This window comes from Toxotes jaculatrix, chromosome 4, assembly GCF_017976425.1.
Source record: "Toxotes jaculatrix isolate fToxJac2 chromosome 4, fToxJac2.pri, whole genome shotgun sequence".
In the NCBI taxonomy this organism is placed as follows: domain Eukaryota; kingdom Metazoa; phylum Chordata; class Actinopteri; family Toxotidae; genus Toxotes; species Toxotes jaculatrix.
In genome coordinates this window covers 19,537,116-19,556,526 of record NC_054397.1, presented here as the reverse complement: position 1 = coordinate 19,556,526, position 19,411 = coordinate 19,537,116, and the positions used below count along the sequence as shown (strand labels likewise).

The following is a 19,411-nucleotide window of genomic DNA, read 5'->3' as shown; positions in this document are numbered from 1 at the left end:
ACTTCACCCACTTTTAGTGTAAAGCATTAATAAGTGGGAAAGTCAGCTCTGATCGAGTCTCAACTAAAGACTATTTCTAAATTTAGAACAAAAAAATGATTAAACAAATACTGTGGACCTTTGAAAGGAATTGGATAAGAAAACGTTCAAAACACTGCATTAAGTCACGTGACTCATTCTCTACATCTAATTGAAGTCATCAGCTTTGTAAAGGCCTTTGTAAAGTGGGATAAAAACAGTACTTTTCTATAAATGTACTATTTTTATTAGATAATTGAATTAGTCTGGATTCCAAGCTGATAAACAGATTCAGACACAATAAAGTAAAGATGGAAGTTTGGAACAATTTGCAAATCCTGTTTTAAAACAAGGCAAAGCTTCTGGCAGTAATTTTCTTTTCATGGCATTATAGTTGTAGATTTGTCAAAATCCTAAAATTAGTAAGTAAAAGAAGGTTTGAGTGGTTGGTGACTATTTTCTTGAAAAGGGCCGATTTTGATCAATTTAGTTTACAAACTGCAACAAACAACACTTCAATTTTTTTAAAATACATAAGATCAGGACCTGTGTTCATCAAATGTCTAAGAATTAGTTAAGAAAGCACCTACTTAATAGTGAGCAGTAACACAACTCTTAATCACATTTATGTGATCACGTTTATGCTCAAGTGAGGATTACCTCATGAAATAATTAATATAGGAAATTAACAACAATCTGATATATTTATACTGTATAAATATAACACTTGTGGGACATTCAGCCCTTGATGGTAAACAGAGTATGCAAGAGAAATTATCATCATGAAGAAAATTTATTAGCAGGAGTTTAAAGAAAAGGATTTTTACTTTTGTCTTTGAGTCCAAAATTGAATTTTCAGTAGTTTGATCAAAGCAGGGCCAGCTCTTCTCACTTAGTCTCAGTTCCCCCATGTTTTGTGATGGTGTTAAGAAAAAAAAAAAAAAAAAGTAAAAATATTTCATTACAATATTTCACCAGCTTGTCTTTTGTCAGACGACCTAGTGCAATACTGGCAATCTCACGGATCCTAAATGGACTATAATACAATCGTATTTAGTATTTACAAAGAAGTTAACAAGGATTTTGCATCTGCAAAAGTCATACATGAATTTTAAGGTTCAGTAACTTAAGTAACCGGGTGGCAACCAGTCATTGGTTCTCTCACTGTCACATGACCGGAAGTTTGACTTGAAGCGGTAGCATCTGAGTCATTTTGAAATAAAAACAAACCTGGCTGAGCTATTGTCTGCTTTAAATAACGTATACACAAGGTTACATTTAGTCTATTGATACACTGAACCGCCACTGCGACAGACCGATGCAAGAACAACCATGAGGGGAAAAGCTGAAGCTGAAGAGCTAATTCATTAAAACCGGGGTGAGAAGAACGCGTTAGCATGAGCAGCTAGCTGGCTAACTGATAAATAAACGCTTTAAAATGTATTTCTTAAGAAACTGCCTCACGTAGATCATACATTTGTAGATATAATTTTGCATTGAATGGAGGCGTTGCTGTTTTAGAGTGAAACAACAAGAATTATTGCTTACATTTAAAGGTTGCGCTAATGATGCTGCTCCTGTATCACAGCTGACCCCTGTTGGCCCCTGAACCCGACTTTGGACCACATTTGGTCCAACCTAAACCAGTTACCTTCGCAGACTGGTCGTTACAGCCGGGGACATGCTCGCATGGCCTTTTAATGTGAGGAAAAGTACACCATCATGGATGATTCGGACCAGGATTTTGAAGATCCGTGCTCAAAGCTGCTGAAACGGGTCCGAAAGAAACCAGGTGAGTCCAGGCCGCCACGGAAAGCAGAGCGTAAGCCCTCCAGTCAGGCAAGTGAGGGCGACACCAGAAGGAAAAATAACAAAAAGAATGGCGACTCTGGGTCTAAGGTCGCTGGGTCCCAGTCACTGGTCTGCACTGGAGCAGGCCAGCATACGGTCAGTGGGGGGACTGGACGTGATTCAGGGGATGCTCCGTCGTCGCCTGTGCCTTCAGCAGCAGCAGAGCCCAGATCTGAGAAAGGTCTGACAGCGAAAGACAAAGTACTCCTCAGAATGCAGCAGTTCAAGAGAGCCAGTCCTCAGAGGATGGTGCACAGGGACAACAGCCAGCCAACAAACCATGAGAGCTCCCGTGGTCCTCATCCACAGCCACAAAGACAAGGTGAGATGACATGATGCTTTTTGCACAGATTTTCAATACACTGCATCCTTGACTCAGTAAGCAGCAGTGATACATATCTGGTTTCTTCCTGCTCTTTTAATAAGTGTCATGAAGTTTGATTGAGTTGTGTTTTTTTTCTCTATGCCTTTCCTTGGCTTTGTTCTTGGCCTTGATTCTTTTTCTTTTTAGCTGTGGCTCAAATGCAACTTGATGCTACATGCGAAACATGACGGAGGCCACTTCTCCTGTCAGTATAGCTGTGTGGCAATTGTGGTATATGTTGTATATGGGTCTTCTTTTTTTATTTTTTTTTCATCAACAGTATACAGTAGAGCGATGTTTTGACCAAATATTCTGAAATTGCTAATGTGATGATATTTTGCTGCTTTTGTTAGGCAATCAGAAGTAATGATGGCCAATCAGAAATACACATCGGTTAAGCTAGATTACTGTAATCATTTCAGAGAATCGTGTTTATTGACCGCAATGTTGCTTTTAAAGTTACATTGTTTTTTATATTAGTGATAGATGATATGTAATGTGCGTGGGGGCCAGAATTATGATGTGATTCTGCAGGTCTCTTCAGCTCTGTGGACTGTTTTAGTATCTTCAAGCTAATTGTTTTGATTTTATGGCCCACAACTTTACTGTTCTGGTTTTGTCTTTTGTATCTGGTTCACCGTCCTCTCTGTGTGCAGGTCCTCCAGACCCCGGCAGCTCTGGTCTCCACCCGGACAATGACGAGGCATTGGCCCAGCGGCTGCAGCAGGAGCTGGACAGGGAAGCAATGGACTCTGAGACGGTGGACCTGGAGGACAGAGGCCTCTTCTTCTGTCAGATCTGCCACAGAGACCTGTCACACATGACCTCTGAGGGGCGAACACGGCATCTCAACAGGTCTGGACATTTATATTTATATTGTTGGAGCTTGACTGATGCTCGCAACAGAGAATTCAAATTTCACTTCTTGACTGCAAGCTGTAGACGAGCTATAAACTGATGGAGACACTGAGTGAGAATTATCCCTGTTTGTAGGTGTTTAGATGAGAGTGAAGAGAGCGCCCCAGCTCCTCCTCCTCCTCCTCCTCCTCCTCCCCCTCCTGGTATCCCTGACTGTCCCATGTGTGGCAAGAGGTTCAAGTCCCAGAAGAGTCGCTCTGCCCACCTGAAGCGCTGCTCCTCAGACATGGGCATCGCTCCGGCTGTGTTGCTGCAGGTTCTGCAGAGACAGGCTGAAGAGACCCAGAATGTCCCCACTGCTGACACACTGTGAGTCGGCCTCAGTGCTTCAGTTCAGCCGTAAAACAGCATCACGATACACCAACAATTGATGCAGCTGCTCCACAAGCATTTTTGAGATACTCAGAATTGGGCTGTTGATAATGACCGTTACCATCCACACATACACAATGTCATTGTTTGCCAGTGTTTTGCTATAATAAAAATAGGTGAACTATCACATAACTTCAGTGTATGAGTGCATATGAAGCTTAATCACACCTCATTTTAACCTTTGTGTACCTTTTTTTCCACATTCAGCGCACAGACTGGAGGTACTAAAAGGAAAGGCCCCCCTAAGCCGGGTCTCCCTGCAAGGAAGAGGCCCAGGAAGAAGAATGATCCCATGGACGAAGACACCATGGTTGCTCTGGCTCTGTCCTCGTCCCTGCTGGAACAGGAGAGGGAGTCAGAGAGAGCGTTACAAACCCAGACCGCTTCCTCTCACAGCTCCATGACTTCAGTGCTGAAGTGGAGAGCAGATGCAGGTACAGTAACATCATCTGTGTTGATCAGTTCAATAATTAATCAGTAAAATATCTGAGGGAATTTCATATCTCAGTGTAGCACAGTACATTGCTGTTTTTAATATTTTGAATTAAATGAATTCTCAGTTCAGTCATACAATGACAGAAGGTTTAGGTTTGATTTTATGAAATTATGCTGTGTTCAGTTGTATTTTTGGACATTTATTTCTGATAGTTCAGGATCATCACCAACATTTACTAATTATTACTCATTATCTGATTATCTAATTTTCCCAACTCAACTCTGACACCCTTCTGTATCCAGTAGTTACAATATTTTTAGGAATAATTTTAAAAGGTTGTGAAGCCTACCTGTGACTTGTCTTTATCTCATTCTCTTAGACTGATTATTTCTTCATGGTTATATCAAGATAGAATGAATAAAAATTCAAGAACTTGGTAAATTATATGTGAACAATGTAAACAAATACAGCTAAACTCGAACTGTTGGCTAAACTGGCTGAACACATGGGAGTTTTTTACATTTGGTCTGTTGAGGCCCTAAAGATTGTGTGTCTGTGTCTTTTTATTGTGTTAACAATGTCAGGTATGAAGCTTTTTTATGTAACAGGTATATTGTGTTTAATCTGGGAAACTGTCATCACTGGAGCAAATATTTCAGAAAAAAATCTTGCAGACTTTGTGTATTGTGTGTCTGCATATGTGTTACATTTGGCAAGGCCTGAAGCAATGTCTCTACTGCTGTCTATTGGACACTGAACATACAAATGCATGGCATACACTGTGGAAACTAACTGGTTTTAGATTGCAGTTATTTTCAGTGATGTACCCAAATTGTAGATGATGATATAAAGACTATGGGCTTTCAGATGTCTGTGAACAGACTCAGTCATCCTGGTCATGGGATTTCAAAGTGCTGTACAAAGGCAGCTGGACTTGCTTGAGGTACTTGAAGATGCTTCACTGAATTACTACATTTTATAAAACATTTTAAATTATCCTTCAGTTCTGAAGAAGTCCTTCAGATGAGAAGTGAGGTGGTCCTCAAGACAGTCTAGTTGTCTTTTTATAGCACCTAAAAAAAAGGCTTTCTGACCTAAAGCCTCTCTCCTCCTCTCGATGCAGGTAAGGGGCGTGGAAAGAAGAAAAAGGGCGCCGTCCCTTGTCCTCCTCCGCTCCTCCTCGTTCAGGATGCTCAGGCGGCCCTGACGAGGCTGCAGGAACGCGTCTCTGCTCTCCTCCTACGCAGCCGGCCCCCCTCTCCCCTAACCCCGACCCGCTGTCCAAGCAGTCTGCCTGGCTGGGACGGTGCTGCCCCCCTCTGGCAGAAAAGCAAGCTGCTGAAGGGTGACTTCACCGGTCCGTATGATTTCTACACTCCAGAGCTCAGAGAGTTCTTTACACCTTGGGAATCAGCAACGGTGAGAGAAAGACCACAAGCACGATTACATATGGTGCTGTATAATGTCTGTCATGTTTGAACTCAGTGGGGAATGGAAATCAGACTGAATAGTAGCCCTGTGCTATCCTAGAAATAAAATGTGGGACAGTTAATGTTGAAAGTATCTCAAACTGTGAAAAGGGAGATGCTGTGTTTTGTTACTCATCGGTAACAGCTGACTACTCTTGTTTTGAAATGCTTAAACAGGCTTCTATCCCCCACTTGGTGTAGCAGAATGTAGCAAATTCCAGTCTGATTTTAAGTTTTTTAGTAAAGATTTTTTTTTTGCTTTCATGATGCATTGAATATTTAAACAGTAAACTGAACTCAAATAAAAGCTGAGTTAAATTGAAACTGATCTCCCCCACCTTCAGAGTGACACAGCCTCCTCCGAAACCAGCAACAAGCCCAAGTCCTCTCTCCAGCCTTTGAGTGAAGGGACTCCTGTCTCAGGGACCAGGGCCCCCATCCTGCCATCATCCTCCCAGACTGCAGCCTCCTCCCCAGCTCCCTCCACCCCGGGGACAGGGCAGCTCTCAGTAGGCAGCCAGGCCCTGTTTGACCTGATGGAGCTGGCTGAAGACGGCATGACCCTCACACAGTACGGATACGCTACCTCAGGCCCCGACAAAGGTAACACAGACACACACGCACATTATGCAAACTGTATTCTCAAATGTGTTGGGGAGTACCTATATCCAGATAATATAGAAATTCACATTGCCAATGAAAAAGACATTTTTAAAAGTGTTTTTGATGTTAACATAGAAGAACTCTTTTAATAACAAAATGGAAACAAATCTCTACAAATTTATCATAACGATGAATCAATTTCCTGAATACATGAGAAGCACAGGCAGAGAAAACTGACAATTATTAGCTTGAACTGTCATTGTAGGGAGTTTTGGTTGTCTTGTTTTAAAATATGTGTCCTTTTGTTGTGGTTGTTAAACCCTTAAGTATAAGTTTATAAGTAAGTTTATCCCTTGTGGCATTTAGCATCGTCAGTTTTCAGATAATCTTTTGTGCGTTCCCACAGACAAGCAGAGCAGTGCCAATCTGTCCACAAACCTTCATCTCAGCGGCTTTGTCCTGGAGGAGGCAGAGGAGCAGGCTGATCTGTGTGTGAGCGGATTCTTACCAGAAACCGCACACACACACTCAGAGGACACACACAGCCAAGCGAGGAGGAAAACTCATCAGCCAAGAGCAGATAAAGAGCGAGGCAGCCACCGATCAGTAAGACCAGCAGTAATCACATTAAACATGAGTGATTTTCATCATTGCAGATTTACTCACTTATTGTGTAATTTAAGAGTTTTATATATAGATAAAAAATCAGCAGTTGATTTGAATTAAAAACTTTTTTCTAAACATTGAAGCGTTTCTTGTCTGCTGTGCCTGCTGTGTGCTGAAACCATTTCAATCTGCAGTGAACTGACCCCAGTGTTTCCTGCTGGTGTTTCCTCTGTAGGTAGCACTGTCCAGACTGGCTTCAGACCTGAGCAGCATGGTGAACAACCCTCAGCTCAGTGACTTGCAGCTCCAGGTGGACAGCGGAGAGGTCTTCTTCGCCCATTCCTTCATGGTGTACGCTCGCTGCCCCCTGCTGGCAGAAATGGTAAAGATCATCGCCCAGTATGTTGCAAACAACCCTGCTGTTATGAGACCAGTGATAACTGTGTGTCTAATACAGTTCATTAAAAACAATTAGGAAGTTTCTGTGGAATGGATTGTGTAATATGCATTTTTATTTTTACTCCCTTTGCTTTTCAGCTCATTTATTTTCTCTATCCTCCATCCTCTGCTCCTCTCACAGGTTCATGAAAGTGGTTTTGGGGTGCAGGAGGAGGGCATGCCCGTGGGCCAGAGGGTGTTGATGAGTGACGTGCCGGGACAGGCAGTGTTCACCCTGCTGCAGTACCTCTACACAGCCCACTGCTCCATCCCAGCCACACTGCGGCCTCATTTGCAGGAGCTGGCGTCCAGGTGTGTAAAGAGCTTGAGGCCCACATATTTCTACATGTTTTCATTAAGAGCAGTTTAAAGTTGTATAGCTTTTTTGTACTTTGTTGCTTCCATTTTTCTGTAATGCCAAAGCAGTTTTATTTGACCCAAGACTTTTTACATGACCCTTGTTACAAATTAAATTGACAAGAAAACATTAATTCATTATTTATTTTTGTGATGACGACGCCACTCTTCTCTTTTTGTGTTTGGTTAAGGTTTGACTTGCAGGAGCTACAGCAGCTTTGTGAGCTCCACCGAGATGAGCCAGCAAGTGAGGGAGATGAGGCAGACGACATGAACCAGGTCGAGAGTGTCAGCGACCAAACAGACCAGGCTTTCATGGAGCTTCTCCGCTCTATGTGGAATGAAAACGAAGACGAAGAGGGGCTGGACACCGATGAAGGAAAGGAAGAAGAGAGAGAGTTGGAAAAAGATCGCCAAACCGGCGACGTTACATCTGGTGAGAGAGAGATTTGTGAAGAACAAGTGAATGAGGAAGAGCTGGAGGAGATTTATGAGTTTGCTGCCACACAGAGAAAGAGGGAGGAGGAGAAAGACAGTGTGGAGGAGGAGGAGGAGGAAAAGGTAGATGATGGAGAAGAAGTGTTCACAAAACTGACAGAACCTAAAAGAGGTTTGAGCCAGAAAACTCTGAAGCCAAACTCTCAACTCGAGCCAGACCCCAGCCATGATCAGAGCTACAGCCGCCTCTTCTCAGATTCTTATGGAGTCTATGAGGAAAAAGACCCCTCCTCCTCACCCTCAACCTCTGCCCCACCAAAGGCACACACCTCTCAATCCCACAAACACCAATCCCCTCGTAAACCTTCATGCGAACTGTCCGGCAGAACTTTACTTCAGTCCTCACCAAGCATAGTCGATGACTTTTCCTCCAGCCCTCCAGCCAGTGCATCCAACCTGCCTATCACAGGTCTGTCCCCTGGTCAAGTGGGTGACTGGGCTGGTGGTAGAGACAAGGGGACAGATGCTGTTGAACTGGACATGCGTAAAGAATGTCTGTCCTTGAAGCGAGAAAGCCAAGGTCCTTTTCGTATTTGTGCTCCCATTTCAACGGATTCCCCCCTGAAACAGAAGGAACCTGAGCTCATAGTTTTGTCCGACTCAAGTGAGGAGACGGAGGAAGATGTTGCTGTTCTTAGTTCCCGCAGTCCTTCACCACATTCTCCTTACACTGTCCAGAACCTGCAGAGATACACCCGGATCAAACCTCAGTCAATCCCTAAACCTGACCAGCCCATCATGGAGAACAAAGTGTCCAGTAGTTTAGAGTTTATTCCTGATGATCCATCTGCACCCTCGGTTCAACACCGTCCGGGTTCCAGTTGTGATCAGAGTCCAGTAAACGGTTCTCTAGAAGTTTCCTGGCTGATCCCAACCACGCCGGTGCAGCCTGGACGATGCACTAGAACCAACTCCACCCAGACCAAAAGCAGCATGCGCAGGACGAAGCTCTTCTCTAAAGGTGATACTTCCTCACTCTCTTCTGTTTTCTCTTCTCCTGCTCAACCGCTTCACAACAGACTTCAGACCTCAGGCAGCACAACCAGTGCTTCTGCTCACATCGGCCCTACAGAGGGCAGTGTTCCCAGGCTGAAACTGGATGAGACGATTCCCTGTAGCTCCAGCTTGGATCTCGACTTTTCCCCTAAAAGAACCAGTAGATCTGATCCTCCACAGCAGCCTAATCTTTCGCACATCTCGAGCTCGACTCACCGTCGTCCCCTCCAGGCTTCTGTAAAGCAGGATACACCGCTCCACAATCAGCCACAGCCCTACAGCAGCACTCCCCTGCACACAGAGCTCCACCATCCCTCTGTCCTTCTTGCTGCCTCCCCACTCCACAGCAGCCTCGATAAGCAGAGGTCGACCAGTGAAGGAAGGGATAGGGCAGCATCTGAAAGCCCAGAGAAGACAGAGTTAGGGAGCTTTCATCTCTCCCCCTTGTCTGACCCTTCGAATCCACGCTCTTCTTCGTCTCACAGGGGTCTTCAGAGTTCACCGAGACACAGAAAGTCCTCCAGTGAAAGTCGACATTCTCTTGAGTCCAGCAGTCATAAGAACACAGGGGCTAAGCTCAAGATGAGAAGAATAAGAAATGAGGAAGGAGAAAGGGAGAGAGAGAGCAAAAATAAAGACACATGTGATGAAGGAGCGCAGGAAGAAGCAAAAGATGAAAGTGGAGGGGCAGAGTCCAGTTTCCAGCAGAGCTTCATGGACGAGCCTCCCATAGCTTTTAACGACTCGTGGGGTCTCGACGCCTGTGTGGAGGCCAACCCAGGCTGCTTCAGTCTGAGGCTGGAGGACAGCGGAGGATCTGACCAGCAGGAGCGCAGCCAAGGACAAAGAGAAACTGCCAGGTCATCGTCCTCTACTGACTGTCAGCCTCCACCGTCTAGTCACTGTTTCCAGTCATCAAAGAGCTGTGGAACTGTGATTAACTCCTCGCCATCCAAAGTCCAAGGTCCAAAACCATCCAGCACCGCACAGACTCATACAAACCCGTCCTTCACCCCGTCACCACCGGGACCTAACAACAGCCTCCCGGACTCCAAAACATGGGACAGCTGGGATGAGGAAGAGGAGGAGGCTCTTCCTCTCTCTCTGAGGGTGAACCCGTCTGCTCAGCTGAAAACCCCAGGTATGAAGTCTTTACTTTAACCACATTACTTCTGCAATTAACAAGCATGCAGACATATACTCTAATTATAGTCTTCAAAAAGGATGGTAATAATCTCCATGTCTTTAATTATTAAAGAGTAAAACTGTAGCTGTTTTACTGGAGTCACATTTCCTCTATTATCATGCAAATGTCTACAGAAAGGTGCTAATCAGAGCGACCTGTGGAAGCAGGAAGTTGTCATCATATTTCCTTGAGTTATTGTATTCACACGACTATGTCTGTGGAGCTAAGAGGGACACAGATGCCATAACGCAGCACAGTGTCCCACACACAACATACCTCTTCAGTGGGACAACAAACTGCATTTGTCCTGGAAAACTTGAGCACAAGGTTGCACATGTCAAGACAAACTGGTCATCTGCCTTGAAAACAAAGCTCAAATGCATCGAGACAGAGGAAAACAAAAAAATAAAAAATCTGAAGCAATGTAAATTTGTAAAAGAAATTCACTCTGTAAAACACTTGTTTTTGATTTGTCCTTTTATTTTTGGGTCTCTTTGAGACCCTGTTTGAGCAGAGTATTTTTTTTTTTTTTTTATAACTGTCCAAATTTAGATAAACTTGTGGAACATCATGTTTTTTTTCTTGTGCATCTACACTGGAGGTTGATAACAGAGATGTTTCAGATGCCCAAAATAATCAGCAGCAAGTAGCCGGGGTCTTATGTCAGTTCCTCAGAGCCAAACAAGAGGCTTTTCTCTGGGCTACTGTTTCCACTGATGTTTGACAAGCACGCTGTGAGACTTCTGTTGTCAGACTCCGAAGGAATCAGAAGCTGTAGTCTTAAAGAATGTTTTCTTGTTTCTGTCTCGTCAGCAACTTCACACAATAAAAAACGTTGCCCCTTGGTGCCCATCACTCCCCTGCCCCACTACTCTGACATGGACACACCGGATCTGAAGAACAAACTCAGCAGGTCAGTCAGTTCACTCTGATCTCCACCCACACGTTAAAGAAAGGGTAAAAAAGGGCCACACGTTTTTTTGTTTTTTTTTTTTCCCAAAGCTATTAACTGAGGAGGATATCCGATTACCTCCTGTGGTGTCACTGTCAACTTAGTCTGTCTGGCTCTCCTCTCTGTCTCAGGTTGTTTTCCTCCAGTCCATCTGTTTGCTTGTCTGTCTGTCACAAATACCTCTTACTTTCTCCTCTGTGTAGGTTCGGCGTTCGGCCTTTACCAAAGCGCCAGATGATCCTCAAACTGAAGGAGATCCACCAGTACACCCACCAGCTGGTCAGCTCGGACTCTGAGGAGGATGAGGCGCCCTCTGCGGGGCGCACTGCTCAGATGAAGCCCCCTACTACGAGTTCAACATCGGTTGGCAGCAGGCCAGTCTCCTGTGCCCAGACAGTGAAGTTTAAAGAGCCCAGAGCCCCCGCTGCCGTCTCCCCACTGAAACGCAGAGGAGAGGAGGAGGAGGGGGAGCTGCTCTCTGCCTCACAGGGCTCCAACACTTCTTCAACTGCTGCCAGTGAAGAGTCTGAACGGTACAGTGTGGGTCGTCTGAGTGGTTACGTAACTGCAAGCTTGAGTCAGTGCGCATTTGTTTTGTTGCTGTACATATTTTCGTGTATTAGGCTCGAATAATATACTGTTGACCAAGACAACTTTTCATGCTCGTCACTCACAGTTACACCAGGAGACAACTGCACAGGGTGTTTCCCCACATGATGCACACTGTATGATGTTAGTCGCTTTCTCCTTATGGAGTAAAGCTGCAATGACTAAAATTTGATTCAAATTCAAATTTTCAAAAATATAATTTGTGACCTTGACAGCATCTTGGACTGTTGGTCAGATAAAACTAGCAATTTCGGTCATATCGGGGTGCAGGTAAGTGTGCTAGGAATTTATTTATTTATGTATTTATGCATGACATTTTATAGACAAAATGATTGACTTAGAAAATAATCAGTAAGTATGGAGCATTCATTCATTCATGTTTTGGAAGTATTTTGTGCTTGGAATCGAGTTTAAATGTGTCTCTTCTTCTTAGCAAGTAACTGATCATAGTCAACACAATCATTTTTTGAAGGGCAGATAAAGGGATGTAAAACTCCGTACAGACTCATTTTTAAGATAAGACGTGTATTGTCATATAAATATGACACAGTTTCATTAGCACAGTATGTGAATCTAACCACTTCCCTCTCTCTCATCAGGTCCAACCCTGAGCTGTGCCTCTCTTCTGGCGACTCAGACAGTGATGGCGGCATCTCCGCCTCCCAGGCTGCGACTCGCCTTCAGGATCGCCTCCAGGCAGTGCGCTCCTTCATCCTGTCGGACTCCAGGCTGTACAGTCAGATCCTCCAATACCAGCCCCTGGTCCTCTCCCAGCTCCAAGAGAGACTCAAGGCCGCCGGGATCCGCCTCGGCGCCGCCAAGCTGGTGGACTACCTGGACTCTCAGTGCATCACCTTTACCACGGCCAAGCCAGGCCACTCCGCACCGAGCCGCAGGCGGGGCAAGTGGGCAGGCAAGGGAGCAAAAGCAGGGGGTGAAAAAAGAGTGAACGGGAAAAAAGCGGTTACAGCCATGATTTAAAACTTTGGCTGCAAGAAGTAGCAGGTTTTACTTCAGTGTTTGAAATATTCGTCTGAAAATAACTTTTGGGGAAGGAAGCTGAGAAATTTAAATTATGATGATTATATATTATATTTTTAAAAATATTGTGTGGCTGTTCCTGGATAGTCAGAACTCAGCTGATCCTTCAGGTTTGCCCCGTAGTCACAAACTCTCCTCCATTCAAAAACCATCCTAGAGCAGCCACTTTGATGTACATGTCTTAGATTTTACACACCCCCTGTTATATTTGTCATCAAGATGACACTTACCATTTTGTATTTTACCTCTCTTAATATCAAGTCAGGAATTTGTGCAAACCAAGACAAAATGAATTAAATTCAAAGAAAAGATTAAACACGGGAAATTTTTGAAAAACATTTTACTTTTTTTTTTTTTTTTGCTCTTCAGTAGATATTTATATCCAAAGATCAGCCAAGACGTACATACAGCTGAGCACACTTGAGAAAGGAGGCGGGTTCTTTAACAAGAAAAATCTCGCAACTTCTATCCAATTCGTCATTCAAGTAGAGAGAGATGGGTCCTTTGTAGCAGCACAACATCAAGTCAGCGCTGTGTTAACAGTCATGTCGCTGTTGTTGCATCAGAGGGCGGTTTCGTGTTGTGCACCCAGTTTTCTCTACAGCAGGGCGTCGAATCAGATTCCAAATTACACACGACCCTTTTGCACTGCAGATCCCAGACATGGACTCTGCTCCTGTGATGCCCTCACTGATGGAGGCATCAACGCAGTGCTTCCTGTCCCGGCTGAAAGCCGCAGTCGGTCATGACAGGTTGGCAATGTTGGCAAGGAAGCGCTGAGCCCACCACTCCTCCAGGTCTATGGGCACAAAGTCTGCTCAGAAAGAAAGACAACATAGGGCACAAAGCATTAAAGCATAACCCTCGTTCTATGATTGATTGATTTTGTCTATAAATAATTAATTTGGTTACATGAATACCAAAGTGATGATCAGATGCAAATGTAAAAACCTAAAACCTGAGGGTCTGAAAAAAATGTCAGCTATAGAAGTAAATTCCTCCACCAACTGACTTAGTTACTTGAAGTATTACAGCTTTTACCATTTGTTTTATTTGGTGTTGTGTCTGATCTTGTTAAAAAAATTAAGATTAAAAGTTTTTTCTCTATTTAAATCTTACATTTTTTTTTAATCTGTGATCCAAAGTTAAAAATCTGTGTTGAGGGAAACAAAGGCCGCATAAATGTCCAAAAGATGCTCGCTAATGTCAGAATGCTAACACCGATCTTCAGAGTGTATCAATTTGTGCCAAGATTTAGATGTAGATTAGCGTGTTAGCATGCTAACATTTGCTAATTAGCACTGGACAGAAACCCCACCTGATGGGGATGTCATCAGGTATTTGGTCATGAATCAAAGAATTGTGACCAGTGAAATTTTGCCTGGACGACACTACAGGAAAAGTCAATGTGGATGTCTGAACCAAAGTTCATGACAATCCATCCAATAGTTGTTGAGATATTTCATTTGGGACCAAAGAGGAGGATCAACTGACATTGCTGTTCCTGGAGCCACAGAAGCAGCTAAAAAAAAGTTCTGTTTATGAAAAATTGAGGCTCACTTGAGCTGATAGGCACCAAATTGTAGCTGTTTCATAACTCGGATCTACTCAGATTCATATGAATCAGGAGCCTCAGATCCTCTGATAAAATAAAAAATGATCTGGCAGAATCCTGTCTAGATGACCGTGAAATGACTTTTCAAGGCCCAGAGCAACACGAGACACCAGAGCAGACAGGTGTGTGAACTGAGTCGAGACATGTTACAATCAGCAGCCAGGGCTGGTTTATCTGGATCGGCCAGGTTCTCGCAGGCCAGAGAAGAGTTAAAAATTAAAGAAAACTATTACAACAGTTGCCTGCTGGCTACAGATAAAAGCCGAGTCTAAAACTGCTCGGCATGTGATTCATGTGGAGAGATGAGAGCAGCCGTTCAGCTTTCCTCTCGTGTTAAAATAACCAGGAAGATTACTGGTTAAAAAGTTCAGGGGGTCACGGAGAAGGAAGAGGGTTATCTGTTGGGATGCTGTAAAACTGAGATTAGATTTAATGGAGGCGGATTTGCTTTGTTGTCATATTCTTTGAAGAATTCTTGCAGGGAAGTGAATGGGAATTGGTTGATAATTAAAATCAACTCTGTGTGTAAACGTCTAAAGAGGAGCTGCAGGTACTTACTCTTCATCGCAGCACTGGGGGTCTTCTCAGTGTACTGAACGGGCCCCTTGCTGTCGGTTGATTCCCCACGGTCCCCGTCTCCCAGCTTCTGCTCCACCTCCTGCCATGCTGCACGCATACAGAAACACACAGTATTTAGTGCTGTGAGAGGACTGGAGTGGTCTGTGGCGTGTGTTTATCAGCTGTGGGTGAAGGTTTTCCAGCCTCACCCTGAGATAAAACCCCAAGGCTTCAGCTCACAAACTTTCAGCCGCACGCTCTTTACATACAGTTTGTCTGACTAATATAAGGACGTCAAACAGAGAGAACAAATACCCCAGAAAAACAGTTGTAAGTCTGAATGAGAGAGGATAAAATATTATCTAAATGTGAGGAGGTGACTTTTTTTTTTTTTAATTAAAGGCCTATCAGGTCTTCAGTGTTAAAACGACTCGACAGACCGTGACAGAGGTTTTTCTTTAGGTGCGAGCGGTGAAGAAAAGTGAAACGCTCTCCGCCCCCCGGCTGAACTTTACAGCGACAAAAGAACACCACAGAGCTGTCCTTACTGGCAGCTGTCCAAAAGTAACACAGATAGCTGGTTTATGCCGATTCAGCTCCACAAGTCATTCATTTCCACCAGGGCATGAAGTACTGGCTGGCGCTAAGGCATGCTGGGTAAACTTAAAGACAGGCGTGTACAGTGCACAGTCATGGTTTTTAATCATTGTCAGGTTTTACTGACTATAAGCCACGCTCTCCTCTGAAGCCCTCACTGCAGACTCTTTCTTTCTTTCAGTAGCGCCACCTTAAAAACCTCGTTTGTGCAGCTGTTGTTGAAAACGTGTTTACACATTGAGCCTGGTTTGTACCTGCTGAGGAGCTGCGACAGTATTAACCCTGAGTTAATATGTGGCTGCAGCTCTGAGAACTGTACCAAACACGCTCACGCTGAATGATGATGGACACTGTGGTTTCTGAGTAACTGTAACAGTTCATAGACGTGTGCACAGCTACAGAGGAATAAGTAAGAAACAAACGAACAGACTGACAGATAATTAAAGATTATCTAACAAGCGGTTTAAGTAAGCAAAGAGTAGATAATGTTGGGTTAAGAACACATTGGTAGCCGTCCAGGTTTTCGTGTACCTCAGCGTAAAGTCTTAGTAGCTGTCTCCTGTTTTTCACAACACATCTGATTGTTTCTGGTTTGCTGTACTGTAAAGTGCTGGTTTTATTTGATGTTGATATTCATATTGTGTTATAAATTGCTGGTAAACTTAAATACTGCTGCAGAAAATTTATGATAGAGCTGCAACTAACAATTATTTTCATTATCAGTAAATTTGTCAAATATTTTGAGCGTTTTGTCTATAAAATGTCAAAAGATAGTGAAAAATGCCCATCGCTGGTTCCTAGAGCCCGAGGTGGCATCTTTAAATTGCTTATTTTGTCAGTTAAATATCATATGACAAAGAAAAGCAGCAAATTTTTACATCTGAGCAGCTTCAATCAACAAATGTTTTTTTTAAATAGAAATAGTCACCAATTCATTTTCTGTCAAATGATTTATCAGCGTATCAACTAATCACTTCAGCTCAGATTTATAAATGTTTTAGAAGTGTTTCAATATGTGAAACCACAGTAACCAATCAAATAAAACAGTGAACAGTGAATGAATCTTTACATCCCTAACTACAGTGCAGCTGCTCAGACAGCGAGTAAAGGAGAAGGGCAAAGAGAGAAAGCAGGAGATTATCTTCTAACCACAGCGTCCCAGTTTTTATCCTGACAATCTCTGACCTTGTAACCTTGACAGAAAGATCTCCAGTGTCTCCCGGCTTCAGGATGATGTGACCTCACCATCCTCTCATCCATTGATCCCGTGACCCTCACCTTCATACACAAATCTGACGTTCTCCTCATGTGCGGGAGTGAATCCCTCGGGTGGGCTGTCGGCTTTCTGCGTGGCCGCGCTGTGGTAGCGCTTCCCGTTGAGGCGGTTGAACACAATCTTCGGGGGCGGTGAGCTGAGGAGACAAGAAAGGGTTGAATACAGAATGTCATCACCCTGAGGATTGGGACAGCCTGCATCACAACAACACACAAAGGTAATAAAATCTCATTCATCTCAACATGAAGGAAGAAATGATGCAGGTTGCCAGTTTAACTTAAGATAATTTCATGGTTGACTGACAGGCATGTAAATTTACTTTAAGGATTACTTAACTGTAGCAACAGCCTCAGGCTAAGTCTGCAGCTTTTGAAGAAATTCAGCATGAACATCCACTACTGATGGTGGATGTAGTCATTTAACAGGACAAATAGTAACTCATTGTCCACCTCCTTGCCTTTTGTAGAGCTTTAAACATCTCACTTCTCTTCATCAAATGGAGTTTAGAGAAAGTTATTTATATACTGTAAGATACTACTGAGTTCCTGCTTTCTTTATTTTGTGCTTAAGTGACTGAATGTTCTGATTTTCTATCCCAGAATACCTTTGAACACCTCCTAGGAAGAGCACAGTGTAATGTATTGTGATGGCAAGACCAAGAGTTTGATTCTGTGGAGAAAAAACACGACTTGCAGCCTTTACTCAAAATGCAACACATCATCTTGTTGCAATGCATTCTGGTCAACTGAGTTTTGCTGTTGGTACATAAATTACCAGTTGTCTTTGCTTACTTTGGACTGGATTTCACCCCGTATAACGACATATCAAATACTGATGCAGATATACAGTCTAACAAGAAGTCCTTTCTCATACTGAAGTACTGACATTTAAATCTGATGTTTATCTTTATTGCTAGTTATTAAAAAAAAAAAAAAAAGCTTTTGATACTACTGTCAAATTTTGTTGAAGTTGCACCGGAAATGCCTGCTGAAATACTTTTATAAAAGGTGTTGATTCCACTTCACGGTCATTCTGGAGACTGTAGTTTGTGTTGCGGCTTAACTATATTGTATTGCACTCGATGTGTTTCTAATATTTTGTCCACTCCATTTATAATAGTAGGGCTTGTATTAGACTGAAACGGCATTAGCTAGTTGTACATATAAACTGGCAACTGAATGGGTCATAAGTGAAGCCTGTATTTCCGAGCAGCACCTGAAGGAAGCACAAGGTTCCTGCGGCTTTGACAACCGGGGCAAGACAGGTGGGGTCCGGTCCCACGCCGGCTTCAAAGCCCTTTACCACCCGGTCACGGGCGCAGGCTCCCGCGGTAATGTACGGTACCGCCAGCCGGACCGAGAAGCTGCAGGAAGGGTGTCCGATAATGGACAATGTTACCCAAGTCACACCGAGGTGTTACATGATCGCACTCACGGCGCACGTGCAGAGTATTTTGGGCCCACGCTGCTCAAACGCCCCGCATAAATAATCTTACAGAAAAGACACACATGAACACACGACCGAGAGCAAATACTTACTTTGACGCGAGCCAAGACGTCGGTTTGAGCTTCAAGTCGCTGAATTTGCTCTCGATCTGTTGTGTGGGACCTGAGAGACAAAATTCAGAGTTAAATAGTTTTCAACGCCCTGCAATATTACTCTAAAAAAAAAAAAAAAAAAATACGGATGCAATTACCAGAAAGTTCCCATCCACAAAAGCAGCCTGATGTTACATTGCATCATGCTTTAGATAACAGACATTCACTCACCTGTCCTCCGTTGTGTAACAAGTTTGCTGGGACCTCTGGTGATTGTGTACATCATGTGAACGCCAGTAACCTCAAGAAATCCTGTCGTGTTTCAAAACCTGTCCGTCTTGTCTCAATAACGAGGTGCGAACGTCGACTGTCAACTCTGCCAACTTCCAGTCCCTCTGTCTGCTCCTCCTGACGCAGCCACGATTGGGGAAAAAAAAATTTAGCAGCGTGTCTTATTTTGTCCGCCGGGTCAGCTGCTCCAGAGTCGGCCTGAAAGCCTGCAAGAGACTCGCTTTGACTTGTTGCCCGCTGTATATTAATACGCACCCCGCCGCTCCTCCTGACCAGCAGGTGTTCAGCCCTAACAAACAGACGTCCGCTGCTCCTGAGAGAGGTGGCGTGTAGGTCATCCAAGGAGAACGCGGCTTCACATGCCGGGGATCAGTCATTCACCGGAGGAGGGAGGGATGGTGAGAGGGGAAGCACAGTGGTTCCTGACGTCCGAGGACAGTGACGCTTCGAGCCGGACACTCTGCCCTCTTTGCTCCGCTGATGCTCCGGGACTGCCTGCGACACCAAGGGTCTCTGACAGAATACAAGGACACTGCACACTTGGAAATTTTCATCAGGACGGAAAGATACCATGCTTGGCCAGCGTCAAGCCAGCCGGAATGAGGAACACGACTTCCGGTCCCGATTTTTAAAATAAATAGTTGTTGACGAAAGTCTTATTTTGATGCCCTCGTGACATTTGTAATCTAACAGCTCACCTTCAAAAGACACAAAGCACCTCTTAAAATATGAATGTTTCATTTAGAAAGTCCAATTTTTTAGAGGATTTCTACTTTTCAGCATTAACCCACATTGTAGTATTACTTTATGGGGTTTCTGATG

General features: G+C 43.9%; 2 protein-coding genes across 3 annotated transcripts; one reads left to right on the top strand and one right to left on the bottom strand.

The window, feature by feature from the left end:
• The first annotated feature begins 1,256 nt into the window (after positions 1-1,256).
• On the top strand, positions 1,257-13,052 carry slx4 (SLX4 structure-specific endonuclease subunit homolog (S. cerevisiae)). Of its 2 annotated transcripts, XM_041035779.1 has the most exons (15): positions 1,257-1,396; positions 1,607-2,191; positions 2,890-3,088; positions 3,227-3,460; positions 3,731-3,957; positions 5,083-5,378; positions 5,773-6,031; positions 6,438-6,637; positions 6,873-7,019; positions 7,218-7,387; positions 7,624-8,339; positions 8,394-10,067; positions 10,926-11,025; positions 11,268-11,597; positions 12,273-13,052. In XM_041035779.1, exons 2-15 carry the CDS (start codon positions 1,741-1,743, stop codon positions 12,652-12,654), a joined length of 5,385 nt encoding a protein of 1,794 aa, XP_040891713.1. In that variant the 5' UTR covers positions 1,257-1,396; positions 1,607-1,740; the 3' UTR covers positions 12,655-13,052. The 2 variants fall into 2 exon arrangements, with proteins under 2 accessions (XP_040891713.1, XP_040891712.1); XM_041035778.1 differs by having other exon boundaries at positions 7,624-10,067.
• Positions 13,053-13,094: 42 nt separating this feature from the next.
• On the bottom strand, positions 13,095-19,169 carry mcrip2 (MAPK regulated corepressor interacting protein 2). Its single transcript, XM_041035788.1, has 5 exons — positions 18,530-19,169; positions 18,299-18,368; positions 16,763-16,896; positions 14,888-14,995; positions 13,095-13,528 (listed from the first exon to the last, which is right to left on the bottom strand). Exons 1-5 carry the CDS (start codon positions 18,582-18,584, stop codon positions 13,458-13,460), a joined length of 438 nt encoding a protein of 145 aa, XP_040891722.1. The 5' UTR covers positions 18,585-19,169; the 3' UTR covers positions 13,095-13,457.
• Positions 19,170-19,411: the final 242 nt, after the last annotated feature.